Source organism: Aquarana catesbeiana, linkage group LG01, assembly GCF_042186555.1.
Source record: "Aquarana catesbeiana isolate 2022-GZ linkage group LG01, ASM4218655v1, whole genome shotgun sequence".
Lineage (NCBI taxonomy): Eukaryota > Metazoa > Chordata > Amphibia > Anura > Ranidae > Aquarana > Aquarana catesbeiana.
In genome coordinates, this window is record NC_133324.1 from 959,344,586 (window position 1) to 959,364,114 (window position 19,529).

Here is a 19,529-nt window from a genome sequence, read left to right on the forward strand (position 1 = left end):
TCCCTCCCGCTCCTTTAGGATATCCCTAAAGAGCCGACCGCCCGGTATAACCCCTTAAAGCCGAGGCCGCATATGTGCGTACGGTTGGCGCTAAGGGGTTAACATCATCCATTATGCAGAGCTTTGTTGTGTGCCCTCTCTGCTTCTATCTATAGATGTGGAGAACGCATTCAGCAGAGTAGACTGGACCTACATGACCCACGTGCTCCTCAAGTTTGGATTTTGTGGTAATAGCCTTTCTGCTATTTTAGCACTTGTCAAGGCTGGCTCAGCCCTTCCTTCTCTGAGCTGGTCGCTCAGCTGTTGGCTAATTGCCAGCTCTCATCTCTCTCCACAGTTAACCAGCTGTTGTGGATCTGCCCGTCAGTCCCGCCTACTTAAAGATCTAAAGCTCACTTCATTCCTGCCTTCGCCTTGGTCACATCACAAGAAACCATCTCCTGCATTCCTGTTTAAAGACTGGCTTTGCTTACAATGTGGCTAAGGGAAGTAAATCATGGTTTAAAGTACAAAAAGCTCATATATCATGTCTCAACATAGAGGTTGTCCTTCCAAATATGATACAATTTGGGATAAGTGGCTACAAGCCCCGGAGACTACAGTATATAGTGAAGCCCCCCCCTTATACTTATACTTGTTCTTATATACAAATTGCCGTGTTCCTAATATCACTCTCAGTGGAATGGGAACCATGAGAAGGTTGAAAATCTGCTGTACCATGCAAACTATGTTTCTATATTTTCTGCCATATATCCTGAAATGCTGAACCCCCTATCACCTCTAACTGTAATTTCCTTTCTACATGGGATGTCTTTTTCCCCTTTTGCCTCTGGATGTAATTATTGTCACTCTTATTGACATTTACTGTGATAATGTTCTTATTGTATACTTTATTGACTGTACCAATAAAAGCCGGTTGAATGAAAGACTGGCTTTGCTGACATCCCTTCTGGCTCCTTATCCTGCTTGCTGTTCCTCTACTTGGATCCCTGACTTCTGGCCTGACTGATTACCCGATCTGGTTTCTGAACTCTGGCTTGGCTGATTACCCGATATGGTTACTGAACTCTGGCTTGGCTGACTACCCGATCCGGTTACTGGACTCTGGCTATGCTTTGACTACGCTTACTCTATTTATCTTTTTATTTTTATTAATAAACAAGTGTGATTTTACTGTACTTCTGTCTCGGTCTGGTTCATGGTTTCTGACAGTAGGCGAAGGCCATGAATTCAGAAGATACAGTCAATCCACTTGTTGGTAATATTTTTTCCAGATTGGATGAGCAAGATCACCGCATGGATCAGTTTGCCATGGCGTTACAAACGCTCCTGAGTCACACGGCTCACCTGGAATCCCCCACTGTGGCTGCTCCGGTTCAACCTGAATTGCAGGCCGTCCCTGCTGCTGTGCCAGTCTCTGTGCAGGCACCCGCCTTAAGTATTACCTCTATAAGAGGTATGTCTGATTCCGCTCTGCTTCACCAGCGATTTGGCGGCGATCCAGTTCAATGCAGAGGGTTTCTCAACCAAGTTGAGATATCTTTTGAGATGCTGCCCCAGGCGTTTCCCACGGACAGAAGCAAAGTAGGGTTTGTGATATATTTGTTTTCTGAGAGAGCCTTGGCCTGGGCTAACACTCTATGGGAGACACAAAAACCTGTTGTCTTGAGTTAGCCAGAGTTTGTGGCCTCCTTTAAAAGGGTATTTGACGTTTCCCGCACGCTCCGCTTCTGCTGCCAAGTGCCTCATGTCCATTGAGTTCCGTACTCTGGCAGCAGAGGTTGCTTGGAACAATGAGGCCCTCGTGGCTGCTTTTTCTCATGGTCTCTCGGATTCCATCAAGGATGAGATAGCAGGGGGCGTGGCTGAGCTGGCGGCCTGAAAGGACGTGTGTGAGAGGAGCTCCGCTCCCACCTGCCTAAAATATCCGAAAATTAATCCTACATCTGACTAACAGACACTGGAGGCTGCTAGGGCATGAGAAGAAGCAAATCGGGTCCGGGTAGGAAGGCTAAACAAGCCCCTAAACCAGCCCAGCAGCAGCAACAACGGCCCTCCATAGATTGCGCACACGTGGCATCTCAAGACAACATGGCGGACCCAGCGACGGCAGAGGAAGACCGCTTTCAGGCCTTAATGCAGGCGATCACTGGATGCCAGACGACCCTAACAGCAAAAATCGATACCCTCCAGACAGAGTTTGGGTTGCTGCGGAGGGACATGGAGAAGATGAGAGGACGAATGGGAGAGGCTGAGCGTAGGGTTGGTGAGATGGAGGATTCCATTCGGGACCAGAGGGCCTCTATTCACACCCTGCTGGTCAAGGTGAAGGCCCTGGAGTCTAGGGCGGAATATGGCGAGAACAGGAGCCGACGGAACAACTTGCGGCTCGTGGGGCTACCAGAGGGAGCAGAGGGTCAGGACCCCGCGGCCTTCACTGAACAACTGCTCCGTACCCTGCTTCTGCAGGCCAAGTTCTCTCCGCACTTTGTTATAGAGAGAGCCCATCGAATGCCTCCTGTGCGAGGCCCCCCGGGATCCCCTCCGCGTACATTTATATTTAGACTCTTGAATTTCCGGGACCTGGCACTACCTGAAGCCCGCAAAGTCCCCGAATTGCGCTTTGACAATACGAAGCTAATGCTATTCCCGGACTATTCTATTGATACGCAACGGCTCAGAAGGACTTTTGATCATGTTAAAGCACAGCTTCGCACAAAAGGGCTCAAGTATAGCATGCTCTTTCCGGCTCGCCTTCGGGTTATTGAATCTACCCGCTACTTCACCTCCCCAGAGGATGCCTCTCAGTGGCTGGACGGCCTTCCCCGTGCCCGGTAACGTATAAGCTTCACTATTGATCCGGTATAGACTGGCTTTTCCTGTTCTCCCTCCCCACCCTTCATCTCCCCTTGCTTTTTTGCATCGGAGGGAGAAGGATTACTTTGACCACAGTCTTTGCCTGCTGACTGACCTTCCCCCTCCAGACGAGTCGGATGGTAACCACCCGAATCTACGCGATGGAAGGATGTGACTGTAACCTGCATCATACTCCCTGCTATTGTGCCCAGACGGAGACACTCACATGCAGAAGGATGTACCGCTGAGATGATGTACTTAACCCACCCCATATTATCCTGTCTGAGGCAGCTATGTGGAAAATTCTCCCCTGGGGTAGTGCAGTGAGGAAACACTGTGCTTCTCTCCTATCTGGAACAGCTACGCTGGCTAGTACCGAAGTGAGTGACTTGGGAGCACACTAGACGCTCGTTTTCATGTTCTCTTCTTTTGCTATACAATTTCCCTTTCCAATCTCTACCTGAACGGCTGGGACAGGACAACATCTTGCAGCGCTGACGCAGTTAATCTCCTACATATTACATTACTGCAAGGCTGTTATGTGCTCAACTCATACACTCGGTAGTGCTGGGAGGAAACAGTGCTCTTTCCTTGCGGCTGGTCCTTCCAACATGTGGGGGGGAGGGGAAATCCATGAACGGGGCCGGAATCTGCTGGATCACCACGAGGCAGCTTTAAGGGACTTGCATGCTTACGCCACTGCTAGAGGGATAGACTGTTCTCCCTATATCTGTGAAGGTTAAGCTGGCCCAGAGATGAAGTGTGTGCCCCTAGTTCTTACTAGGTGTTTTTTTATTTTCCAGTCCAACTTTGCCTTACATACTATACATCTGACAAGTTTAAATGCTGCTATAATTAATTTGCAGAAGTTTCCTTCCTTTGAGGGAGTTGCATGTTAGTGGCACTACTAGGGGGATAAACTGTTTTCCTTATATCTGCGGATGGTAAACGGGTAAAATGATGAAGTATGTGCCCCTAGCTCAGACTAGGTGTTTTTTTATTTTCAAGTCCAACTTTGCCTTGCAAATTATGCATTAGACAAGTTTTAACACTGTTATTTACTTTGCAAGAGTGTGTTCTCTCTGAGGGAATTGCATGTCCATGACACTGCTAAAGGGATGAACTACTCTCCTTATATCTGCAAAGGTTAACCTGGTTAAATAATCAAGCCTGTGCCCCTAGTCTATACTAGGTGTTTTTTTTATTTTCGAGCCCAACTTTGTCTCACAAATTATGCACTAGAAAAGTTTAAAGGATGCCAGATGGTTCTGTAAAAGTTTCTTTCCTTTAAGGGATTTACATGCCAGTGACACTATTAGGGGGATGGACTCTCTCCCTATATCTGCGGGTGGTAAACTGGTTAAATAATGAAGTGTGTGCCCCTAATTCATATTAGGTGTTTTTTTTATTTTCAAGCCCAACCTTGCCTTGCAAATTATGCATTAGAAGAGTCCAAATGCCGCTATAATATTTTGCAAGAGTTTGTTTTTCCTTTATTTACTAGTTAATCTTTTTTTCTTCCATTTATATGCTGCTATGCTGTAGGCGTGGGAGCGGAGATCTCCAATCTTGTGGGAAGTAGTAACGCTTGTGTGAGGGAAGGCCGCCTGCCTCTCCATTGCTTTCACAGGAGACTTTCCTACAACATAATGGAATCAGTTTGGGATACAAGCACTCCGAGTTCCCCAACGGATGTGCGGGGAGGGGGGGGTTGGGTTTTTGGGTTGCGGTTGCTCCCTTTTTTTGTTGTTTTTTTCCTTTGTTTCCCTTTTTGTTCTGGTTTTATTCAGGTTGATACGACTATAAGCGGTGGTCTACTTGGGTTATCTTTTCTGGCCCCTGGCTTTGCCTGGGGCCTGCTGACCAAGATGATACGAATGAACTCCTGTATATTGGAGGGTGTGTGCTCCTCTCCGGGTCAGTCCTGTCAATACTCCCATCCTAAAATATTGTTATTTCTAAGGCTATGGCGCCTCTGAGAATTATATCGTGGAATGTTAGGGGATTAAATGACATAATAAAGAGAACCCTGGTCATTATGTACTTAAAAAAATATAGCCCGCACATATGTATACTTCAGGAGACCCACCTGGTGGGCAGAAAAGTCCTTGGTCTTAAAAAACCATGGATAGGGCACTCCTATCACTCGTTATACTCGGGTTACGCCAGGGGAGTTAGCGTGTTAATACACAAATCCCTGTCCTTTACCCTACTTGCTGTCAGGACTGATCCGGAGGGCAGATTTGTTTTATTACATGCTGTGATAGATACTGTTGAGATGCTAATTGTGGGTTTGTATGTGCCCCCTCCGGCTACTATGTCTCTCCTTAAATTCCTGACTCCTATACTCGCTTCATATTCCACGGACAACCTTGTTATAGCTGGGGATTTCAATATGGCTCCGAACCCGTCCGTGGATAGATTGAATCCAGGGACGGGTTCTGACTCTCCCCTGGTTTCGGTCACCCTTTCTTGGGCTAAGTCTTCTATCGAGATACAGCCTCTAATCGACTCTGAGGCTGCAGGCCTGTTCATTGATACTGCCTTTGTATCAAAGCACTCAATTCCACTGCAGCTGCATGACACTCCACTTGCCATTGAGGCTCTTGACCGGAGACCTCTACAGCCTGCCCATGTGACTCATGAGACGGTTCCGTTGTCCATGGCCATGGGGGCTCTTAACCATGAGATAATCCAATTCCAATTGATTTCCTCTCCTAAGTTTCCACTGGTTATTGGTTATTCTTGGTTACAGAGGCACAGCCCCTCTTTTGATTGGCTCTGTGCTGAGATTCTCTCCTGGTCACCACAATGCAGTGAAATATGGTTTCAGAAGGTAGCCAAGGTCCTGTGTACCTCTTCATGCTCCTCCCTGCCAGAGGAGTACCGTGATTTTAGCGATGTCTTTGACAATGGTCAAGCCGGTAGTTTGCCTCCACACCGGCCGTATGATTGGGCAATTGACCTTCAACCTGGTGCCACTTCCCCTCGTGGCCGGGTTTACCCTTTGTCAGTCTTGGAGGATAAAGCCATGGAGGAGTATGTTGCAGAAGCACTTTCTCGGGGTTTCATTTGCAAATCCTCGTCTCCTGCTGGTGCTGGTTTCTACTTTGTGAAGAAGAGGAGAGGTGAACTGAGACCTTGTATTGATTATAGGGGTCTCAATCGTTTCACGATTAAGAATGCCTACCCGATCCCGTTGATTACAGAGTTATTTGACCGCCTCCACTTCCAAGTCGGAGTTGGTTTCGGTTCCTATGATTCCTCCTGATCGTATTCTGGCTACGGTTCGCACCAGTCTTACTTCTCCTTTGGGTGACAAAATTCTTGCTGCTCAGGTCGATGCTCCTCCTGAGAAACCTTGTGACCGCTGCTTTGTCCCAGAGTGTCTCCATACTGCCGTGCTCCAGACTTACCATTCTCCCAAGGCAGCTGGCCACCCTGGGAAGAATCAACTCGTTTGGGCCATTTCCCAACAATTCTGGTGGCCTAGTCTATGTGCTGATGTAACTGCCTTCGTAGCTGCCTGTTCCGTGTGTGCTCAGAGTAAGACTTCACGACACCTTCCAGTGGGCCTCCTACAACCCATACCCAATGGAGAGAGGCCCTGGACCCACCTGTCTATGGATTTCATTGTGGAGTTGCTAAAATCCCAAGGCAACACAGTTATCCTTATGGTGGCTGACCGGTTCTCAAAGATGTGTCATTGTATTCCACTTAAGAAGTTGCCCACTTGTAAGGAACTGGCTTCCACTTTCGCATACATGGGCTACCCAAGGTGATTGTCTCAGACCGGGGTAGTCAGTTTGTGTCACCGTTCTGGCGAGCCTTTTGTGAACAGCTGGAATTCAGCTTGCTTTCTCTTTCAGCTTGCAGAATGAGCTAATCAGTCCTTGGAGCAATTCCTACATTGCTATATTTCTGATCATCACAACAACTGGTCAGACCTATTACCATGGGCAGAGTTTGCTCACAACAGTGCCTTGAATTCTTCTTCCCGATTGTCTCCGTTTATGGCGAATTATGGTTTCCAACCTTCCATGTTGCCTGACTCGTTTGTTCAGCAGGGTATTCCTGCGCTAGAGGAGCATCTCCATGGTCTTCGTTCCACTTGGGCACAAGTCCAGGAGGCTTTGCGTCATGCTAATGATAGGTACAGACCCCATGCTGGCTGTCATCTCGCAACCTCCGACTTCGTGTTCCCTCACTGAAGATTGCACCTCCGTTTATTGGGCCTTTCCATATCCTTTGCAGGATTAACCCAGTGGCTTACGCATTGGACCTTCCTCCTAGAGTGCGCATCTCAAATGTGTTTCGTGTCTCCTTATTGAAACCATTGGTCTGCAACCGCTTTACCACCTCGGTGCCACGTCCTCACCCTATGTTGAGAACCATGAGGAGTATGAGGTACAATCCATTGTTGGCTCCCGTAGGTTCTGTGGGCACATACAGTACCTGGTGCATACGAAGGGGTATGGTCCAGAGGAACGCTCTTGGGTCTTATCCTCGGACGTACATGCTCCTGCCCTCCTCCGTGATTTCCATAGACGTTTTCCCCTCAAGCTTGGTGGTCCTCCGAGGGGGAGGGGACGTTGAGGAGGGGGGTACTGTCAGGGCTGGCTCAGCCCTTCCTTCTCTGATCTGGCCGCTCAGCTGTCGGCTAATTGCCAGCTCTCATCTCTCTTCACAGTTAACCAGCTGATGTGGATCTGCTCGTCAGTCCCGCCTACTTAAAGATCTCCAACTCACTTTATTCCTGCCTTTGCCTTGGTCACATCACAAGAAACCATCTCCTGCATTCCTGTTTAAAGACTGGCTTTGCTGACATCCCTTCTGGCTCCTTATCCTGCTTGCTGTTCCTCTACTTGGATCCCTGACTTCTGGCCTGGCTGATTACCCAATTTGGTTACTGAACTCTGGCTTGGCTGCTTACCCGATCTGTTTACTGAACTCTGGCTTGGCTGACTACCTGATCCAGTTACTGGACTCTGGCTATGCTTTGACTACGCTTACTCTATTTACCTTTTTATTTTTATTAATAAACAAGTGTGATTTTGCTGTACTTCTGTCTTGGTCTGGTTCATGGTTTCTGACAGCACTGTACTTCCAGCCCTCTGCTCAAGTGTACACCTCCAGTATGCTATCCAAACCCTTCACTACTGTATTACAAATGGAACGCACCAAGGATGCCCTCTGTCACCGACCATTTTCAATATTATGATTGAGCCCTTGGCCGAGAAAATACGATCCCACCCATCCATTCTAGGATTTCAGTTACACTCCAGACAACCTAAGATAAATCTTTTTGTGGTTGACATGATATTGCTCCTCACAAATCCCTGGGTCTCTCTACCCAAAAGTATCCTCTCTAGCACACGCTAACTATAAACCCCTTATCTGTAAATTGACTAAGGAATGGCAACAATTTTCTAAAGTCAACCTGTCATGGTCTGGTCGTCTAGCCTCTTACAAAATGATGGTGCTTCCACAAATATTATATGTGTTTTGATCACTCCCCATCCCCCCCCTTAACATACTTAAAGTCCTTAACGCCTATGCTCCACCATTCTATTTGGCAAGGAAAGTGGCCTAGATGCCCACGCATCTGGGTACTTAAACACAGAAAAGCTGGAGGCATGGGATTCCTGGATATCAAGGATTATTATTGGGCCACACAACCCTCTCCAGATATCCTTTGGCTAGACGTAGAACAAGCTTTAGCACCAGCTCCTAATCTGCTTACTCTACTGCAAGGCAATAGGTGGAGACCACATATACTATCAGGCTTACTATTACCTACAAATGCATCTTTACTAGCCTGGAAGGTTCTATCGGAAATCCCCATGAACTCTGTCCGAGCCCAGGAATTATACTGCATGTGCAAGTTGTAGAATCACTAATCCTTGATGTTTCATTATCTCGACAGATTGGTATTAAGACAGGACATGATCTACTATGTAACTGCATTCTCAAACCTGCTGGGGCACTGCTAAAAGAATTCAAGCTTCCAAGCCATCTGTTTTACGCTTCTGCGTATCTCATAATTTTTAATTTTTAATTTTTTCGCTATCCCCATCCTGAAATAAAATTACACTCCAAAGTATGGTCACACTTTACTAATCCGAACTCTGTATGTGGAGGTATATCACTTTTTTATACTCTGCTACAAGACAAATTGACCTTTGTTAAATATTCTGCTATAACACAGTGGGAATGAGATCTCAACTAGCAGTTCACAGAGGCACAATGGTTGAAGGCCTTTGTCTCCCTATACACTGCAACACATAATGTTAAGCACTGGGAGCCAGCACACAAAATAGCACACAGATGGTACTACCCCAGTATGTATATCCAAATTTTCCTCTGGGGGTTCACCTATGTGCTGGCGGGAGTGCGGACAGGTAGAATCTCTGTACCATATACCTTGGGAATGCATATGTTTATCTAGTTTTTGGTGCAAAATATCAAACATCACTGGAATCCTACTACCTCTAAGACTAGCCCTAGCACTACTTAATTTAGGAGTGGACCAATGGCCAAGGGAATATCGCACCACTATTCTACATATCCTATTGGCAGCCAAAACCACTATTGTAAGAAATTGGAAATCACAATTATCCCCTAACTCCACAGATGTACTCTCCTTGGTCAAAATGAATTTAGGGATAAGCCCCCCCGGTCCAGTTTGGTTCGCATCCAGAACATGCGAACAGGCAAAAAATTTGTTCGAACACGCGAACACTGTTAAAGTCTATGGGACACGAACATGAATAATCAAAAGTGCTAATTTTAAAGGCTTATATGCAAGTTATTGTCATAAAAAGTGTTTGGGGACCTGGGTCCAGCCCCAGGGGACATGGACCAATGCAAAAAAAAGTTTTAAAAACGGCGAGAGCAAAATGACATTTCTAAAGGAAAAAAAGTCATTTAAAAGTGCTCGCGGCTATAATGAATTGTCGGTCCCGGCAATACACATAAAAATCATTGAAAAAATGGCATGGGATTCCCCCACAGGGGAACCCCAAACCAAAATAAAAAAAAAATGTGTGGGGTCCCCCCAACTTCCATACCAGGCCCTTCAGGTCTGGTTTGGATATTAAGGGGAACCCCACGCCAAAATTAAAAAAAAAAAATGGTGTGGGGGTCCCCCTCACCCCGTGCCAAAATTTAAAAAAAATGGCGTGGTGTCCCCCCAAATGCTGGAGGAGAAGACCGGAGGAAGAAGCAGAGGAAGCTAGAGGAAGAAGCGGGGGAAGAACACGATGGAGGAAGAAGAAGAAAACCAAAGGAAGACCAGAAGAAGATGGAAGAAGAAGCGGGGAAAGAAGAAAACATTAATAAAGGAATTGTCAAAACTATTGTCTTTTTTAACATTTTTGACACTTTGTTTGTGAAATAGTAGGGGTACATTTGTACCCCATTACCAATTCACATGGGGGGCGGGATCTGGGGGTCCCCTTGTTAAAGGGGGCTTCCAGATTCCGATAAGCCCCCCGCCCGCAGACCCCCACAACCACCGGGCAAGGGTTGTGAGGAAGAGGCACTTGTCCCTATCAACATGGGGACAAGGTGCTTTGGGGGGCTACCCCAAAGCACCCTCCCCATGTTGAGGGCATGTGGCCTGGTACGGTTCAGGAGGGGGGTGCTCTCTCATCCCCCCTCTTTTCCTGCGGCCTGCCAGGTTGCGTGCTTGGATAAGGGTCTGATATGGATTTTTAGGGGGACCTCACATGCCTTTTTTTAAAATTTTGGTGTGGAGTTTCCCTTAAAATCCATACCAGACCTGAAGGGTCTGGTATGGATTTTAAGGGGGACCCCCACGCCATTTCTTTTTAAATTTTGGTGTGGGGTTCTCCTTAATATCCATACCGGACCTGAAGGGCCTGATATGGAATTTGGGGGGACCCCCACGCATTTAAAAAAAAAAAATTTGGTCACTTTTATGTGTATTGCAGGGACCCGACAATTCATTTATAGCCGCAAGTACTTTTAAATGACTTTTTTTCCTTGAGAAATGTCATTTTGCTCTCGGACTGTTGTAAACACGGGAAACATGCGCCACTTTACAGGCATACTCTAGACACCCCCCAGGTACGAAATTTAAAGGAATATTGCACTTTTATTGTTTCACAATAAGCATTATTAAAATCACTGCTCCTGAAAAACTTTTTTTTGCATTGATACATGTCCCCTGGGGGAGGACCCAGGCCCCCAAACACTTTTTATGATAATAACTTGCATATTAACCTTTAAAATTAGCACTTTTGATTTCTCCCATAGACTTTTAAAGGGTGTTCCGCGGCTTTCGAAGTTGCCGCGAACATCCCAAATTGTTCGCTATTCGGGGAACGGGCGAACAGTCAATGTTCGAGTGGAACTCATGTTCGACCTGAATATAAAGCCCATCCCTACTCGCCATAAATAATAACACAATAAATAAAATAAAAGCAATAAAGGTGTTACAAAAAAAGTAAAAAAACAAAAAAAAAGATTTTGTTTTATTGAGTTGATGTTATATTATTATTGTGTGTTATTGTTAACTGTTGTTGTTTGCTTTGCAGGAATGCCAATCAGCTGCAGCATTGCTCTGTGTATTCTGACAGCAGCAGGGTGCTGCTGTCAGAATACATACGTCAGTGCCATGCAGCGCTGCAGGGGGAGATGTCTCCATCCGCAGTTACATCAAAAGAAAGAGTATGCCAGCATTAGGAGCATGGAGTGATCAACGGGCATTAGCTTCCAATTGAAAGGATAATAAAGTGCAGCGCTCTGTAAAACACAATGATGCACAAAACATATCTAAACAGTAATGTCTTATATTGGATATTAAAGTGCAATGCGCAAAAAAGTGTAGAAAAAATATGAAAATAGCCACTGTGTATCAAAACAGTCCAAATATAGGGAGTTGGAAGTTAAATCCATTCTAGTAGCAGTGGTAGGAGGTAACCAACATCCACTTAAGGAGTCACCATGACATGTGCATCCACCATCCGAGAGCGAGAATAAACAGGCTTACCAGAATGTATGGACTCAAGTGCCAGCGGCAATGAGGCAACCGCGCTTAAGAAAGGAAGCACCAAGGAGATAATCAAAAGGGCAATCTCTAGAAATCGATTGCTATGCTTCTCCAAGACGATTAATCCTCTTATTGGAACTTGGACTGCAGCATTCATAAAAGAAAAGAAGTCTCCACATAGTTTAAAACTATCCATTGCAGGGTGGAGCCTGGTTATCTCACGTCATGTCGCAACACGCGTGGACCATGGCCATCTTGTAGGTTGGAAACCGTCCATTTCTGTGCTTCATGACAACGCTTGTTTTTCATGATTTTGTTGTGAGTATTCTGGACTCATTTGCAATAAAATCTTGTTTTGATATGCTGCACCATGGGGAGTTATCTGTTCTCATTTTGCTATATGTAACCTGTGGAGCTACTATCTTGGAGGGGCTGACAGGATCCATTTGTGAGTCACCTTAGATTAGTGGAGACAAGCCAGAGGATTACTGAAATGCTCGTATGATCACCTATAATTTAGTGGTCCATACCTCGGGGGAATGGCCTGATGTGTTGCTGTTTCGGTGGAGGAGACTTTATTCACCTGTAGTCTACTTGACCATACACCCTGGGTGGCCCCTAGGAAATATGAACTCTCACTTTTGTGGACTCTTGTGCTGTTTTTTACAGATGTTTGTGAACATCTATGATTTCTGTGTTTATTTATGATTTCTAGCGTTGCATACATTTTCTTCCATGTTTTATATTGCTACCAGCAATTTATGCTAGCTGCTTTTAGAGCCAAAGCACAGTAAATTCTTTGTTTTTATTATTATATTATTATTATTATATTTATATTATTATACACAATTTATATAGCGCCAACAGTTTACGCAGCGCTTTACAATGTAGAGGGGGGACAGTAGAATTACAGTACAGTTCAATACAGAAGGGACGGGAGGGCCCTGACTGTTTTCAATCATCTCTTGCATTGTTTATTTAAAAAAGTAGAAAACTAAATTCTGAAGTATCAAGCATATCAATAGAACATCTCCATAAATGTGATCACATAGCACATCAAACAGGTGCAATGACATGAAACAGGCTCAGTCCAACTCAACGTGTTTTTCGTCCTCATAGACGTCATCTGGGGTATAAGTCTAGGTCCAGTCACTGCGCAATATAAATATAATAAAAGTAGTAAGGCTAAATTATCCAGCCGGTATACAGTGCAGCCTGACACGGCGCCAACCCGGAAGTGAACACCAAGATGGCGTCTGGCGTGTGTTTTACCCCTTGATTTCATGAGGGGAGCAGAGTGTATGGATGCATTAGTAACCTGGCACCTGATATGCGGTTTATGTCTCGGTTTGGCCACAATTGCGTAGCCCGAATCGGCGATCCAGCGATAGCACGAATGGGCACGCATTCGCAGTTCAACCGAAAGTGTGCCAATCGGCTGCAACCAATCATGCCAGAATAGGTCCGCAAAACATGTTCCAAGCCTAGTTTTAATCAAGCTGTTAAGTGGTCGGATGGAAACCAACTACTCTAAAGCAGGAGATGACATAAAAACCTAATTTTAGGCATACAAAAGTAAAGTAAAGGATTACACTTCACTAATAAGTTTGGAGTATTTAAAAAGAAGTTGTTTTTTTCCCTAGAGGATGGGAGAGGGGAGAGACCATGTAAAATACTTAACATTTTATATTTTTGGTACTATGAGATTGAGCCAAGAATTATGTCGATTGTGGTGATTATGTGTCTTGTTTTATTTATATGTATATTAAGCAGGTTTTGTGATGAAATGTTATGGAATGCATTAGTAACCTGGCACCTGATATGCGGTTTATGTCTCGGTTTGGCCACAATTGCGTAGCCCGAATTGGCGATCCAGCGATAGCACGAATGGGCACGCATTCGCAGTTCAACCGAAAGTGTGCCGATCAGCTGCAACCAATCATGCCATAATAGGTCCGCAAAACATGTTCCAAGCTTAGTTTTAATCAAGCTGTTAAGTGGTTGGATGGAAACCAACTACTCTAAAGCAGGAGATGACATAAAAAACTAATTTTATGCATACAAAAGTAAAGTAAAGGATTACACTTCACTAATAAGTTTGGAGTATTTAAAAAAATGTTGTTTTTTTTCCCTATGGGAGATGGGAGAGGGGAGAGACCATGGAAAATACTTAACATTTTATATTTTTGGTACTATGAGATTGATCCAAGAACTATGTCGATTGTGGTGATTATGTATCTTGTTTTATTTATATGTATATTAAGCAGGTTTTGTGATGAAATGTTATGGAATGTTTTTACAGTAGGTGAATATATCACCCGCCCCCTTGTGACGTCATGGTCGCAGCATGCGCAGGGACTCTGGGGTCATAAGGGGGCGCATGCTGGGACCATGACGTCACAAGGGGGCGGGGGTCACCGCCTATATAAATGGTTCCGCAGCTCGCACAAAGCATTCCAGACGGAGAGAGCGTCGTGTCAACATCGGAAGAAGAGAAGAAGCGACGAGACAGCGGCGGCGAGACATCGGCGACAAGACAGCGGCAGCAGACCGGGCCCCTCGCTTTCAATAGAGCTGGAAGAAGATAGTGGCGGGGCCCAGGAGAAGAGGCCGAACACCGGGAGAAGAGGCGGAACACCGGGAGAAGTCAGAAGGAGACCCCCCGAAGTCGGAAGAAGACCCCGGAGCTGCCTAATAAATTACTCTTAAAACCTGTGTACTGTGTTTTTTTTTTTATTGACACTTTTCCCTAGGTGAATGAATGGATAGGGGTACCATGTACTCCCTACTCATTCACACAGGGTGGGGGGCCGGGATCTGGGTGCCCCCTTATTAAAGGTACTTTATGTGAAAAATATCTTAATAAAAATAATTGAAAACTTTATGCATACAAAAAAGAAACCTTGATACAGACCCAATACATCCATCTTAAATATAACTCGAATGTTACAAAATAAATGATTCCAACAGTGAATTATAAGCTGTATGCTATTTATAATGAAAATCAAAAAATAAAAAATGTAGAAATATATGAACAATAAATATAAATTAACCTCATGTAATCAAGGTTTTAACACCCTGTTGGTTAGTTGATAAACTTTCGCCTTAATTACCAACCATATGAAAAATTGATTGACATTACCACATACTCATAAAAAATTATGAAAATTAAAAACAACAACATATATACAAAAAAGAAAGAGTTGGAATAAAAATTAGCGTAAAAATAAGAATGTATTCACCCTCCTGGAAATAGTTATCAGAATTCCATCTAATGCGCCTCTCTTTCTTTTAGGCTGGGTTCACACTGCTGTGCGGAGCGGCTCACAGCGGGGGTACGGTGCGTCCCATTTTACCGTTGCAAGTCTGATTTTGGTCCGAATTTTTGGCTGCATTCGGACCTGAAATGGACCAGAGGATGCAAAGGACTCCTGTGCAATTCGCTCCACAGCCGTCCCAGAGCTGTGTGAAGCGGCTACATTGAGAACCGGTCACAGTCTCCTGACATGCGAATTGGATGCGGAGAAAACAGCATCCAATTGGCAATATGATGTGAACCCTGCCTTCATATCATGGTAAGATTTTCCATTTCTTGAATCTCCTCAATCTTTGCCTTCCAATGAGCTATGGTCAGGGGGCTTGTACTTTTCCATAATGCTGAAATACAAGCCTTCGCTGCCATGAGCAAATGTTAAGTAAGGAATTTTTGAATTTCTTATTGGATAGAGCGGAGACATTCAGGAGGTAGGTAGGCAGCCGGCTTCTTGTTGAGTGACTCCCGTTAGGGTCTGAATCACTTTTCTACCTCATCCCAGAAGTCTTTTAATTTTGGGCACTCCCAGAAGATATGAAGCAGAGTCCCCTCAGGGAAACACATGGTTCAGTTTTGCTGGAGTTGTATACCACCTCCTGGTATCTACTGGCCAGGAAAGCTTTATTGGAGAAGCAAATGATTTTCTCCTTCTGATCCTGCGAAAAGGAGATGTTGAGATGCCATTCCCATTGATGTAAGAAAGAGAGTTCCGGTGTACCGCTTGAGTCAAAAAAGAACATAAAAATAAGATAAGGAGTGCAACAGCAGTTGTCCTAGATCTAGGCAGATCTGTTCAAAAGAGGTGGGCTTGCATAATATGTGGTGATTGGCCAGAAGGGACCAGAGATGTGCAGTTAGTTGTGAATGTTGGAGGAAATCAAGCAAAGAGTGAAACTGTGGTGCAATGTCGTGGCTTGCCTTAAGTCCGCAATTAGAGGAGAAATTAGTGTTGGTGGCACTAGGTTCATGACAGGTTGGCTCTCACAAATGTCTGGGTCACTGTATCTAAGTCTATCCCATAATGACATCAGTCACTGCTCAGAATCTCACATCAACTGTCATAATAACTGATGTCACTGAATACAATGGGGTTAATTTACTAAAATGGAGAGTACAAAATCTTGTGCAGTTCTGCATAGAAACCAATCTGCTTCCAGGTTTTTAGTCAAAGCTTAATTAAATAAGCTGAAGTTAAAAGCTGATTGGCTACTTTAAGGTACCTGTAGAAGGGTAGAGTCTGAAGTGGAGCTTAGTCTAAGACCCCATTCACACAGGGGCAACACGACTTGCAGGTCGCCTCACCGAGGTGACCTGCAAGAAGTCTATGCAAGTCGCCCCAAGTCGCTACCGAAGTCGTACAGGAACCTTTTTCTAAGTCGGAGCGACTTGCGTCGCTCCCCTTAGAACGGTTCCATAGCACAGAATGGGAGGCGACTTGTCAGGCGACTAGGTCGCCTGACAAGTCGTCCCTGTGTGAACAGGGTCTGAGGGTTGAGGCTTTAGTGTAGTCAAGCAGTCTGGGTCAGCTAAAGAGCTAACGAGTCCAAGGGGTAGAAGAACTTAGCCCAGTATATGCTGCAAAGACTCAGATCTTACCATGGCAGCGTGAGCAGAGCTGCAGGACCAAAACCAGATCTAGGTTCAAAATCACCCAGGAACATGACAGGCTTCCATGTACAGCTGCACCAAATTTTGCACTCTCCAGTTTTAGTAAATCACACCTCCTAATGTCACTTATGTGATCTATCACTAAGTCGCAAAAGTATTTCTGTATGGTCACATTAGACCAGGCACCATTTACTCAGGAGACTCCTCTAGGAGTTCTGCAGGTTCCTACAAGATTTAGGATGACCAGCAGCATGGGCAACACAGTTAAATTTCTTTTATTTCCATTTTTATTTCCTTTTTTTTATTTCAAAAAGGGCTGAAGACATGTTGTGAAGATATCACATGTTCTGAACATCGTGAGGGCCCCATTGGCTATATTACTGATAATCTCTTGATTTCAGTGCTGCTCTGTTTCTTTTACATATGTAACATGGGATATAATTATTAAATATTTATGACCCCCATTACCTTCTATGCCAACTTTATTCCATAACACATAAATACACAAAATAGAAAATACATATCTTGTAAGAAATGCTTCACATGCATAAAATTACCGCAATCAACAACCTTCACCGACTCCAAAAATGACCCCTTTCATGAACATCCACATTTGCTAGTATATCTTAAAACAAGGCTAAAAATCCCTGTAGATCCAAATTATGAACCTCCTCAGCAAACAATATAAACAGAAAACATCAAGTGATTTCTTACTTTGCCAGTTTTCCAGAAGTCGGGATTACTCATATTAGGAAATGTTTCAGGCACATAGTCTGGGCTTCGCATAACGGAAATTGGTGTAGGTGAAATACATGTATTGTCCTGAAAAAGCCAGCTTTGTAAATAAAGATTAATTTGCATTTCTGACTTTTCATTAAAGTAGATCACTTTATCCTCGGGGTGCTTGTATTTAATATCTCTCACAAATTTGTGCAGCTTTTCATGGAAGGTAGAAATACACACATTATTATATACAGTTACAAAAGTTCTTAAATAAAAGTCTGCTGAAAAAATACAAAGTGGTCAGATTTAATGTACTAGATGGCATTTCTAGAAATATGAATAGGAATGAATGGATCAGGAGAACCACTCATTCTTTATTTTTTGATTCTCCTACAATGTTTCCATGTACAGCTCTCTGCTATGAAAAGAAACCCCCGACCCAATAATACAGAGAATCATCAATCATTCATTTTATTTTCAGATTGGACAAATTTTTACACACAGTATGTGTACGTGTGTATGTATGTGTGTGTATATATATATATATATATATATATATATATATATATATATATATATATATATATAGATCAAAAACGGGTGAGGTGAACAGCACTCAGCAAGTCTCTATGTGCAGTACAATCAGATCATCCTACTGGTCATATATAGAAAAAAGTCAAATGATTGCTGCACAAACATTTATTGAAATATCATTAAAAAAAACAAATTCTAAATGTGCAAAATGATGCAAAAAAATGACATAAAAAAATAATTCACAGTGATGACTGATGTAACTTCACAGTGATGTGATGCTAAGCAAATAGTCTCTATAAGGGTAAATGTATCAAAGAAAGGAAAAAGTTCTAATGCAGATAATGTAGTGCCTAGTAGGAATCCTTCTCCAATCTACACCCTGTGTGTGCTAGCCTCTCATCTCAAGGGAAGACCCCACATGGGTCTAGTCGTGCATCAACAGATCAACAGATGTCCTTTTCCTCCTCCTTGGGTGTATCCCAAACGAATGGTCACTGCAGTCTCCAGGCTATTTCTCCAACAAACACCAAGTTCCACGACCAGATCCTTTTAAAAAATTGTCTCCAGGGATAAACGGTAGAAGAGAAGAGCCTCCATAGTGTAGTAGTAAAAAACTTGCATTTTATAAAAAAAAAATATGGCATAACAGTTTAAAAGTGGCCAAAACGCCATCAGCAAAAAAACATGTGCCAAACACAGAGATTTCTGGTAACGGCTGTAACCGGAAGTGTCGTCACCAGGCTCCTCCCTACGCGTTACGTCACACCACACGTGACTTTGTCAAGGGTATGAATACTAGGTGAAACAGGTGGAGTTTAAATACTGGTAATGATCATGGAAGCAGCATACTAATGAGTAAAGGCTTATCATATGCAAATGAGTTGAACAAATAGGAGAAATAAAGGCCAAATCCATAAGCTTGTCTCTTACTAATCTGCTCCCCTAAACGGAGCAATAGCATATAAAAAGGGGATCAGAGAGCTAACAATATGAGTAAAAACACTCTAAAATAATAACACAAGGAATGTGAAAAATAAAAAATAATAAATTATAAAATATACAAAAAAAATAAAAAAATAAAAAATATATTTTATATATTTTATTTTTTTTTAAATTTTTTTTTATATTTTATAATTTATTATTTTTTATTTTTCACACCCAAGGAGGAGGAAAAGGACATCCGTTGATCTGTTGATGCACGACTAGACCCATGTGGGGTCTTCTCTTGAGGTGAGAGGCTAGCACACACAGGGTATGGATTGGAGAAGGAATCCTACTAGTCACTACATTATCTGTATTTATTTACATTTACCCTTATAGAGACTATTTGCTTAGCATCTGAAGTTACATCAGTCATTACTGTGAATTATTCTTTGATGTCATTTGCATCATTATTACATCATTTTGCACATTGAGAATTTGTATTGTTACAAGCACTTTATTATTAGCACTTTACATCCTAATACTATTAGCACTTTT

General features: G+C 43.6%; 1 protein-coding gene across 1 annotated transcript in view; it reads right to left on the reverse strand.

Annotated features, from left to right (window-relative positions):
• LOC141126643 (vomeronasal type-2 receptor 26-like) overlaps nucleotides 1-19,529 on the reverse strand; it is a 128,357-nt gene that overhangs the window by 39,402 nt on the left and 69,426 nt on the right. The window contains exon 2 of the mRNA XM_073612575.1: nucleotides 17,508-17,729. Coding sequence (XP_073468676.1) covers nucleotides 17,508-17,729 — 222 coding nt within the window. The remainder of the gene's footprint in view (nucleotides 1-17,507; nucleotides 17,730-19,529) is intronic.